We start from the raw sequence: 11,918 nt of genomic DNA, 5'->3' as shown, positions 1-11,918 counted from the left end.
TGAATTAACTAATAAATATGAAATGACGTAAAAATGATATATTTAATTATGTTCGTTTAAGATTGTAAGATAAAATTGAGATAAATAATGATAAGTTTTATTTTTTTTTGAGCAAAAATAATGATAAGTTATAAGCTATTAGAATGAGCTTATCAAAAACATTGTAAACTAGTAAAAATAAGTTCTAAGCTTATAAGAAAGTGATACTAACCAAACGAGTCATTTTAGTCAAATGAGGATGTAAGACATAAGTTATAAATTCAAAAACATGTCTTATAAAATAAATCCAAACATGTAGAACATTGATTAATTTAGTATTTTTCTTAAATTTTGCATCACAATTGTGTATGAATTAAGTTTGTGTGATGCAAGAAAAAACAATTTAGGCATGTCTTTTATAGGTTTTGATGAAAATTTATCAAATAAATAGTTTGATCGAGAGAATGAATTGATTGACATTATACAAATTAAAAAATTAAAATATTTTTGACAAAATTAAATTGTTATTTCACAAATTTGAAGAATTAAATCAATGAACCTTTCAATTTTAAGAGCCAAAATATCAATTTTTTTAGTTGACGATGGCATGGCAAATGTCATTGAAAACTCATACATAAGTGAAAGAGATGTTTGAATTTCGATCATCACGTTCAATCTAACAATTTTAATATTTGTATCAGTTGAGATATGACTTATGGACAACTAAAATATCAATTTACTCTTTACCTACCCAATAAAATAAATTAAAGGATTAAAGAATATCTTGTGCTTTCCGACCAAAAGTTTAAAAAAAAAAATTATTTAGTTTTAGATTTTCCTTTTGTCTCAAACTATCACTTTATGTCTTATTCAAGGAGTTAATTGAAACATAATTAATCTAAATCCGAAAAAAGTTATGAGTCCTAATGTAGCGAATATAACATTAGCCGTTTTGTCCTAAATTATATATGTTATTAATTATTTTTTTGAGCAAAGACAAAATTACTGCATTTCATTCGTAATAAGAGTACACAATAGTGGGAACAACATGGAAAACAAAGGGGCGAGGATGAGATAAGGCGGCTCTAGCAATACTATAAACAACCTTATTTACTTGCCTCCTAACAAACAACACCACAAAGTCGTGATTACTTGACAAGATATTTTTACATTGAATCACAAAGTCTCCAAATTCATTAAGGGGAGTAGTAGTAGAGTAGAGTACATTCACCAAGGATCATTTTACTATATCAATATTAATCGTTATTTTCCTATTTATGTTTTTCAATTCCTGTGAAGTAAAAAGTCAAGAGAATGTAATAATGTTGTTGCAATCAAACATCTAAGGTGTTTCATGTAAGCATGAGCAGATTTGACGCTTAATGGTCATGACAGTATTTGAACAACTTTATGGGTTAGCTATAGTATGTTTTTAGATATGTGTACTTTTTTACTTTTTATAGTGTTTGTTCTAAATTTTGGTTCTGTTTTTCTTTGATATCCATAGCTCCATTGTGGTACTTATTCTCGGTGGCACCCTTATTCTCTCCATCGTGGTACTTTCATTTTTGCAATTTTGACAGGAGAACCTTATTTTTTTAAATGCGGGAAATAATTATGTGTTTAATGATTGACAAAGCTATATGTGATGTGTTATAAAGTCTACATTAACTTTTGCAGAGCCTACTGCATTATCACTTAATTCCTCCTTATTTTTACCTCTTTATGTCAACCTCAGTTAATGAGCTTCGAGTGAGGTCTGTAATTCTTTAACCTTTAACTCATTAAGATTTTTGGATTCCACAATGACTGTTGCATAAGATCAAATAGTAAAGTTAATGTCCTCAAAACTTAGTTACCATTTCTTTGCATCTGGTGTGTCAGGGTAAACAATTTATTTAAGTATTGACTCGCATATTCTTTTCATATTGCCTTCTTAATTAATGCATGTAGCTTCACCTTTTTCAACTTTTCATCTCCAGCATACACTTCTCTAAAACATCCCATGCCTCTTTTACACTTTCACCATGCATTATATTCTCAATGATATCGACATAAGCACATTAATGTATCAAGAATAGGGTTTTCCCGTATTTCTTCTTTGTATCTTCATGTGTAATGGTTCGCGCATCAGTTGCGCCTCTTTCAAACACGGGAACATCATCTTTAACCATATCAAGAATGTCTTCATTGAAAGATCACTTTCATCTTTACGATCCACTAATTGAAGTCACTCACGTCGAGAACTGGTAAATATGTCGGAAACCCTCCATTGTTTGTGCTTGAAGACGTCGTCTTTCACAGATGCACACGCCTTTGTTATAGGTTTGATCAATTGAACCAGGCTCTCAACGCCAGTTTGATAGAACACTTTGTTACTTTGAGAAATTGGGTTTAGGGATTGTAGAGAATTGAGAGAGTGAATGATAAGAAATCAAAATTTTCTTTTGATTATGATCACATATTGTTACACTGTGTATACTTGTTACTTATACAAATGGAGTTTACGGCTAACTTCAAAACTAACCCTTACTTGTTTTACAAGTAACCTGATTAGCAAAGTAACTTGTTTCTTAACAACCAAGATACATAATGAACTTATCAACTAATTGTTTTAAATAGAACAAGTAATACCTTGGTGAAGCATGTTCTTTTTGCATTTGGATTTGTTCATGCATTGTTGAAGCATTTTTTTTTCCGTTTGGCTCTATTTGTTTTGAATGTGGATGTAAGCGTGTTTATTGATTTCAATTATGTTGGCTTTCATGGCGTCATTAGAGACCATAATGAGTCTTTTCTTCATGGGTTTTTGCCAACACTATTCTTTATATCACCTATGCCTAATTCTTGCTTTTTGGGGCATGCTCTTCGGTTGGTCTTTGGCCATCCAACGTGTTATTTGCTTATTGAATTCCTGCATGCAGTTCAGCTTGTTGAAGAATCTTTGAATGTTTACGTTTTGGAACTTGTTAACCAAAATATTGATTCGTTCCAATTGAAGAGTTTTTGGGAACTAAATGTTGCTCTCAATTTTTAGTTGAGTTTGGTGTGCTATAAGTAGGGGCCTCTCTCCTTGCTTGAGATTCCCTAATGTCTTTTGTAGGGGATTAAATGTTGATTTTGTAATGTGTTATCCTCTATACTCTTTCGTCTTTTGTAGCTTGGTGCTACATCAAGTTCTCTGAATGGATTATGGTGAGAATCTAACATTAGGGGATTAAATCCGAGACAACTTTAGTTAAATGATATATCAATAATTATTGAAAACTCATTTACATAAGTGAAAGAGTCCGAGTTTAAATTTTGGTCATAACATTCAATCTAACATTTTTAATATACTTTTACTAATTAAACTAAGACATGTGGACAATGTAAGACAAAACTTAATTGTTGTGTTGAGAATCTCAACTTATAATTTTTTCTAAACTAGATGTATTTCTTATAGATCTATTGTTAGTGTGTGGTTGTGGTTGAAATGGTTTATGTAAGAAAAAGCTCTTGTTGGACCAAAAATGGATGCAAAAATTATCGATAAAATTACTCTATACCATTGAATTATCCAACAAAAAAAATGAAAATATCCTTCCATAACTATTAATATCAAGATGTTGACAGCACATAAAAAAAGAAAACAAAAAACATGACAAGACCTAAAGAAAACAAAAGGCAACAATTGATTTCATCTTTTTCTTTCTGCACATTATATCTCAATAACTATGCCCTCCATAACTATTTGAAAGCTCTGTTTTACTAAACACTAAGATTTTGAATTAAACACAAAGATATGATTTCACTGTAGTTCAAATTGCTGAACTTTAAGATACAAATCATTTCATCTTAATCTAATGATTCCAATCCAACGACTACAGTGAACCCAAATCCTAAACCCTATGAGATACACCTCATGGAGTAAGTAGTCACAGGCGAATCTAGTGCAGGAGCAGTACCATAAACCCTAGCATGATCACTCTCTAATCCATAATCCATCATTGGACGATACTCCAAATCTTCATCATGATCGTATACGAACTCCGGAATCTCCACTTCGTTCCTCCTAACATTCTCCCATAGATAACCAACTCTGCTGATGTACCTCAGCTTCCTGTACAACCTATCACACCCAATCAAAACCCAACATTAGCCAATTAAAACTTCCGATTAATAACGAAACCTACAAACAACTTCATTAATTTATATTAATGATTTTTAACGCTGCTTTTAATTTTTCTAACGCGTCAAATATAAGACTAATTCTCAAGTGACGTTAAATTGAATTCAAACTATTGTAACTAAGATTAATTTAAAGCTGATTTAGGATTAAATTTAATATAATTAAAAAAAAATTAACGTGAAAAAATTCATCGTTTCTTACCCAGCGTTGAAGAGAAAACGGCCAAACGTAGCGAGAAAAAGGCGAGCTTGTAAACCAGGATGAATAAAATAAACAGCTTCTAGATTCTCCTTCACGTTCGCCGGAATCGCATCGTAAACCGATCGGAGAGAAGAAATTCCGGCAAAATTCTCGCTCCTCTGAACGCCGGTGTGAATATACAACACCGCGAATTTCTTCTTCCCTAGCTTCGGGAAAATCCTCTCCTCCAAAAACTTCTTCAGAACCTCAACGCTAACCAATCGCGCTGAATCAAAAAATCAACAAAATCGAAATCAATAACAAATAACAAAAATCACATATATAACGGAAGAAAAAAACTGAAATAATTTTTACCAGGGAAGAATTTTCCGATAATGCGGAGAATCTTGCGGCCATGCTTATCTTTGCCTTTGATTTTGAAGACTTCCAATTTCTCAAGCAGTTCTTCTTGTTCAAGCTCAGTTATGGTGGTGCTCATTTTTTTTTTTTTTTTGCGTAGTGATAGAAGAAAAAGGTGTGATTGTAAATCGAATCGTGATGATTATGATTGTGATGGTGAATTTGGATGGATAGGGATTATAATTTATAAGGGGATATAGAATTAACGTAATGAATGGGTTAATTAAATAAAACAGAAAATTAATTTGAGATTAAGATAACGAAAAAGGAAGAAAGAGGGAAAGTAATTGGAGGAAAAAATAAATGAAAAAGAAATGATTTTGCGGTTGCGCGGTTAAAGGGAATATTCGAAAGCATCTTCCAATTTTAAGAGGCTAATGTGGGGTCTACATGGGAGTTATTTTGGACTGCATGCAGATAGATAAGTACGCAGATGCCATCCTAGCCGTACGATGGTACGATTTGGATGGATATGGTTTACGCGTTAGTTAATCGTGTTTGTTTTGATTTTAATTATGGTTATTGGTTAAGGAAACCATGGTCGCAATGGTGTGGTTTGTGTTTGTCTGCTTGCAATAATTGTACTTGTATAGGATTGGTGTGATCGTCTTTCTTGAATAGAAGAATGTTTTGGATTTTTTTGACCAAATAATTAATCGGATTATTTCAAATTTTGAATATTAAACTAACTTTTCCAGTTCTAAATATCCCTGGCACATGGATATAAAACTTGATGTCTTTTAGTATCAAAGAGGAGTGTTATATCTCCCAAGATATTATCTCAAGAAATGCTCGCGAATTACAATTTTAATTTGTTATTGGTTATTGAGAAAATGAAGGAGAGAACAAATTGAATGTTCTTTGCATTTAATTTTTGATAAAAGTTGGTATTTTTTACTTATAATTTGGGACAAAGAAAATGAATTTTTTTTCTTATAATTTGGGACGGAGGGAGTAAGTCGGAAAACACACTCTTTTCAACGCACTTTTTTTGATCGGTTAAATTCACAAGAGTCTCATCTAATCATAGGACCCATCTAAATTTGGTGGAACCCATGTAACCAATCAAAGAGATTGTGTTGAAAAATGTGTCTTGTTAACATTCATCTTCATAAGTTAATCTATATTGTTATCAGGAGGATTGATTTTATCCTCAAAAAAGATTAGGGACGCGGTTTGTTACCTATATATTTCATAAGTTCATAATTATATTTCATATGTTTTTTTTTTCTTCTTCAAATTCAATATATAATAAATATATGGATTATAAAATATTGAAAAATAGAAAAAGTGATCCTCCTCATTCCTTCTTCCATTGTTTTTTTTTTGACGTTATTCCTTCTTCCATTGTTAATATAATCTTAAGATGGTTTTGCGAGTAACAACAACCTAACCCTAACAAAAATTACGAGCTGGTTTTTAAAGAACCTTCAAGAAATCCATAATTGACGATCCTTGTAAAAAGGAGTGAATGTTCAATTTGATCCTGAAATAATGTTTAAATCCATAATTCACTTCTTCCATTGTTAATGTATCTTAACTGTATCATATTCTAAATTGTAATTTTTCTTGCATATCCACATTATTATCGTATCCGGGCTACAATGGCCTAATTCATCCCATGAATGACAACCTTCAACTCCCATAATTTCTATAAGGGTGTGTTTGGTTGCGAAAAGAAAGTGAAAAGAGAGAAATAGGTGTGAGAGAGTATAAGAAGAGAGAAATAGAGTAGATTTGAGGTATTGTTTAGATTAATATAAAGAGAAGAGAAATAGAAGAGAGAGAAGTGTGTTTAATTTGTAAAAAGACAAAAATATCCTTTTGTTAAAAATTAATATATTTACACAAAGTACAATCTTTTAAGAATATTATTATATGATTTTATACTGTTTATGTTCCCTTTTTATTACCGTAAAAAATTTCCCATTTTTTCTATCAAATTTGATTTAATCTTTTATTTTTAATTAGCTAAATGCACTTAATTTTCTCAACTAAAATGTACGTAAATTTCATAACATTATTCGAATTTTATAAAAAAATCAATCGGTAAAACACGATCTCAATTCAACCAAATTGATTAGATCTTAACAAAATAAAATGAAACAAATACAAACACACAGACCCAAATCCTTTCCAGACTGAGAGCTTGTTTTCCCATAACTCTCTATCTCACTACTTTCCCAATTCTTCTCAAATCTCAAGTCACCACATTTCTATGTTTTGACCCACTCCACAAGTATAAAAGACACTTACAATGGGTAAAAAAATGGTTTCTTAGGGGAAGTAGAGATGATAGATCTAGAGGTGAAAGCCAGTTATGGAACAAAAACAGAAGCTATGAGAAAGGAAACCACCGAGAGTGACAAGGGTAAAAATGGAAAAGCAAGAAAAAAAATCACTTTCTTCACTCTTTCTTCGCATATGAGAGAAGAGAGCTAAAAGTGGTGGGACCCACCTATTTGGTCTCTCTCTTCTCTATTTCTCTCCTCAACCAAACGCGGTGGATGTAGCATTTCTCTTGTATCTCTCTCTGGCCTATTTCTCTCTCTCATAAATCACCTCTACCAAACACAGTGTAAGCCTCATTTTTTAAAGTGGTAATACAATGGCCTCCCTTTTTAGGCCCATACTTCTTTGTTTTCTCCTCCACTACTTTTTTGAGATAAAAAATATCTTGAAATTATAAATGTAGGATTTGATCTCAAAGTTAACTTAAATATGAGAGAAAGGTTATACATGTAAACAACTATTCTAAAAAACAACATAAAGGAAAAATGAAGAAACCAACAAGCAAAAGGTTTCATACATACATTGATTGATTTCTGCAAGAGATTTTAAGTAAGATCCTTGAGGCTTTTCTACGCAAAATTAGTCATTCTGCTGAAAGTTTGTCTGCGTCAGCTGATGTGAAGGATTTTAGGGGTGTAAGTGCAAAATCTATAAGCTTAAGAAGCAAAATAAATAATTCAGGATAGTCAAAATACAAAAAAAATAAAATAAGATTCTTGATGCAAAATTTCAAAATCCTACACGTGCTTCCACAAGCATGGAGTACCGCAACGAGAAGAACAAATGTTTGTGTACCTCATCTCCATATGTGAAAGTGCTATTTAAATGATGATGAAGGAGCGATGGAACAAGGATGGAACCAGCGTGTGATGATTTAATTTAGAGAGGAAGAAGGATTAGAGGCTGATTCAATTGGGGAGGAAAATCAATTTGGAGATTTTAAAAATTAGGGTTCTTCAATTATATAGATATTTTATTTTAAGATTTTAAATTATAATTATTTAATTTTTTGAGTTAAATTTAATGACTTGAGAATGAGGTGTCTAATGATATACCACGTAAGCAATGTTATGTATGATTCACGTCATTAGTGAATGCACCACATCATCCAAAGAGGAGGGGGATCAAAAAATTCGTTGACTTTCTAAATAGGTGGTCAAAAAGTTGGTTTTAGAAGTATGAGTATCAAAAGTTAACAACATTGAAAATAGAGGGATCAAAATTGTATTTAAGCCTATTAAAAATCACATACAAACCTCGACTATTATTTTGAGACGGAGGAAGTATATATATGTTAATTCTACTATTTCTTTTTACTTAATTTAGTCTTTTTTTTTTTAAGAAGCCAAGCAAAACTTTATTAAAGAATAAGTAAAAAATACACCAAAATCCCAAATCCCACTTAAAAAATCCCACAAACCTTAAAATGAGACCTTACAAGTTCAGACACAAAAACAAAAATCTTTCAAGTATAAATAAATGCACAAAATATGAATTTCCAAATATCTCAAAACATCCTTTTGCTGAAAAATTCTCCATTGTAATACAATCAAGTTCTTCATGATTCAAGCAAGCACTTATTTGTTCTTCAATGTTAACGATTCAAATTCAAAGAAGAAACTTGCAGAAGAAGTTCTTTGGAAGTTAGAACTTAGAAGACCAATGACATTCATGCAATTTAGGATTTAGCATATTACTTGTTTATCAATTGTAAAATCAAACTCCAGAGTTCATTTCCGTTCGACAAAACTGTGCATACTAGAAACCTTATATAAATTAGAATCTCAAAAGTCGAAAAATAAAATTTGTCAATCAAAGTGACAAACGATGAAAATTGAAAATGAGAGAGGTGCCTGGTCCATTGTTATGTGATGTTAGACAAGATATTGTAAGACGGGGGAGAGAGGGAAGCTGAAAAAGAAAAGGGAGATCAATGTAGCATAAAGTTCCTTATTTTATGCCTTTGACTAATTTCATTTGAGATTTTTTTTCTTCCTAAGTGTTGGTTTAATTTAGGGTTTTATTCTGTTAAAGCCAGTAGCAATGTATGGTTTATTGGTTCTTGTTTTGGGGGAGATTAGAAGTGATAGTCGGAGTAGGTACAACACGATGAACTGGTGGTTTCTTGCTGGAACACGGTGGATCTTCACCGGATCGGGTAGTGTACCTGCAAAGACACTCCAACATTCAAACTAGTGGGGTTTCATTTTCAAGGTGCTTTGAGGTTTTTCTCAGATTGAGAGTATGTACCAGGTTTTGCAGTGAGGTGCTCTGTTTATAGATCATCGAGTCTGTCGTGTAAGCATGAGAGTTTTAGATGGTTGTTTCCTTCTCATAGGATTCTAGTGACTCTGGACGCGTGAAATCATTGAAAGGTTCTGCTAAGCGGCGGAAGAAGAAAGATGGGCTGGAAATGAATGCTCGATCAAGAAGATTTATTCAAAATTCTTATAAAGCATTCTGCATGTTCAGTTTCTGTCTTTCATTTCTTGAAAACTAAGATTTATTTCAGGTAATTGATTTTACACAACAAACAATAAGGGTAGAAAGACTTTGCTTCCTGTGCAATGAGCTGTGATTAATAAAATTTTGCTTGCTTTCTAAGAAAGAAAAAAAAAGGTATAAAGACTTACTTATGTGTTCAAATCCAGTCTTCGATTCGAAATTGCGATATCATTAATTGAATTGGTATAAACTAGGAGTAGAAATGCTTCTGTGTTTTAAGTCAGTCTTGAATTCAGAACTCCTAGGTAATATCCTTGTCAAAAATAAAAAAGTATTAAGATGAAGAATTAGAGAAATCTTTTTCTCTAAACTTTTTTTTGTGTACATAATACTTTCTTGTCTTAATTTCTGCCAAAACTTCCCAGTCCCACATTTGAGTAAGGCAAAGAGTGATGAGTGGTGACTTGGCAGGAGAATGTCAATTAAATCCAGAGAGCCATTGTCTTCATGTAAGAGCTTAGCACTCACCACCTTGTTCCAATCTTTTTGAATTTCAATTTATATCTCATCTCAGCTAGTAGTTGATGACATTCTGTCATTACGTAATATTAGGGACTTATTGTGACATTTTGATAGAGTTCTTATGCAATTTCTACTGTTCTGGAGTGCAAAAAGCTTAAATGTTGAAGTCTGTTCGAAGGAAATCGCGCCACGCCAATTTCAAGCCGTGCTGCGATTTTTGAAGCAAAAATACACACTTCCTGTAAAGAGGAAATCGCGGCACGCCAATTAACAAGGCGCGGCGCGATTTTGATGGGTCAGGCCCATGACTTCTATAAATACTGCACTCAAGCTGAAGAACAAGGGGGTTACGATTTTGGAGAGCAAAGTGCGATTTTGAGACATCGGAGACGGCTAGAAGGGCGATTTCTTCAACCTTTTACCAATTCATGTATGTTTTAATTATTTCATTGATTATGCTATTTGTAAACTCGATTATGAGTAGCTAAATCTCTTAGAGATTAGATCCGAGATGAATCTTTGTAACCCTAATTGACACATGTTGCTGTGAAACTCTATTTTGTTTATGAATTCAATTCTAGTTTATTCAATTCAATTGTTCTTAATGCTTTTTATATCTTGATCACATATAACTTGATTTTGTGAGAACGAATGACCACTGACCATGGCTTTCGACTTAGACCTAATTGAATTGTTCTAATAAACAGGGTTAGTCTAGGAATAGATAATCGTTTGTTAGTGATAATAGGTTAACGTTCGGTAAAACCTTCAAGAATTATTAGACCACCTAAGGAATTAGGGGCTGTAGTTTAAGAAGAGGGTCCTAACTCAAGGGATTGATTAGGGCTAATTTGTTAATCATCGTAAACTAGAAGAGGGTTCATAACAAATAGGTGCAGTAGACCAATTAGGGGAACTTAGAGGATTCGACGGATCTGATCTCATCTTTCTCTCATATTTTCTTAATCAAATCTTTATTCTCTTTTATTTGATTTCATAAAATCAAACCAAATCTTCTGCCTAGTGGCAAACTAAAAATAAACTTTACACATCCTAATTATATAACGAAATTGAATTATTGAAGTTAAAAACAGTCCTCGTGGGATCGATATTTTTACTACTTCGATAGTATTTGGTGCACTTGCCAGAGATCTATCAAGTTTTTGGCGCCGCTGCCGGGGACTGTTGAATTATTTCAACAAGGCAATTACGTTATAATTTAGGGTTTTTGCAATTTACTTTTCTGTTTTTTTTTATTTTTATTTTTCTGTTTTCATATTCACTTGATTATTTTGCGTTGTGCAGTGCTACTAAGGTATTTTGCTGTTTATGCGAGGTAAACAGAGCTCTGACGACCTAGAGTACGATCCGGAAATTGAAAGAACTGCTAGAGCACTTCGGAAAGCTGTCCGATCGCAAAGGTTAGCTCAGTCCGTTCCACCGGGTGTTCGAGAACAAATACCGGAACAACTCTCAAGTGAATCTGAAACAGTCTCTTCTCCTAAATCTGCAACTATGGAAGGAGAAGGAGTTGTACCACCGAGACCTAAGCTAGGAGACTACGGGTTAGCCACTCATCGCGGTCAACTGACCCACACTTTTCAACCAGCTAACCCCGTAGCCTTCGACATCAAGACAACTGTCCTCAACGGTTTGAGGGACAAGCAATTCGATGGGACTGAAGCTATGAGTCCTCATGAACACTTGAGCCGCTTTGCTGAAACCTGCGAGTTTTGTGTGCAACCTGCCACCGTTACTGAAGCACAAAAGAAGCTAAGGCTATTTCCTTTCACCTTGACGGGAAGAGCAAAAGATTGGTTGCTAACAATACCGAACGGGACTGTCCAAACATGGGAAGAGTTAGAGCTGAAGTTTTTGGAGAAATATTTTCCTATGTCTAAATATTGGG

General features: G+C 33.1%; 1 protein-coding gene across 1 annotated transcript; it reads right to left on the bottom strand.

The window, feature by feature from the left end:
• Positions 1-3,630: 3,630 nt before the first annotated feature.
• LOC146920234 (SEC14 cytosolic factor family protein / phosphoglyceride transfer family protein) lies at positions 3,631-4,908 on the bottom strand. The gene is made up of 3 exons (XM_085713661.1): positions 4,706-4,908; positions 4,352-4,616; positions 3,631-4,090 (listed from the first exon to the last, which is right to left on the bottom strand). Exons 1-3 carry the CDS (start codon positions 4,827-4,829, stop codon positions 3,868-3,870), a joined length of 612 nt encoding a protein of 203 aa, XP_085569787.1. The 5' UTR covers positions 4,830-4,908; the 3' UTR covers positions 3,631-3,867.
• Between the last annotated feature and the right edge of the window lie 7,010 nt (positions 4,909-11,918).

This window comes from Medicago sativa, chromosome 5 (assembly GCF_051527215.1).
Source record: "Medicago sativa cultivar Bolivia chromosome 5, Bolivia_mono, whole genome shotgun sequence".
Lineage (NCBI taxonomy): Eukaryota > Viridiplantae > Streptophyta > Magnoliopsida > Fabales > Fabaceae > Medicago > Medicago sativa.
Note: the sequence above shows the minus strand (reverse complement) of the source record. Positions and strands in the feature narration are given on the sequence as shown.

Excerpts from the sequence above, each read along its gene's own strand:
- LOC146920234 (XM_085713661.1), bottom strand. The coding sequence starts at position 4,829 with ATGAGCACCACCATAACTGAGCTTGAACAAGAAGAACTGCTTGAGAAA. Across the intron at positions 4,617-4,705 it reads TATCGGAAAATTCTTCCCTG|CGCGATTGGTTAGCGTTGAG; the intron begins GTAAAAATTATT and ends TTTTTGATTCAG. Across the intron at positions 4,091-4,351 it reads CGTTTTCTCTTCAACGCTGG|GTTGTACAGGAAGCTGAGGT; the intron begins GTAAGAAACGAT and ends TGGGTGTGATAG.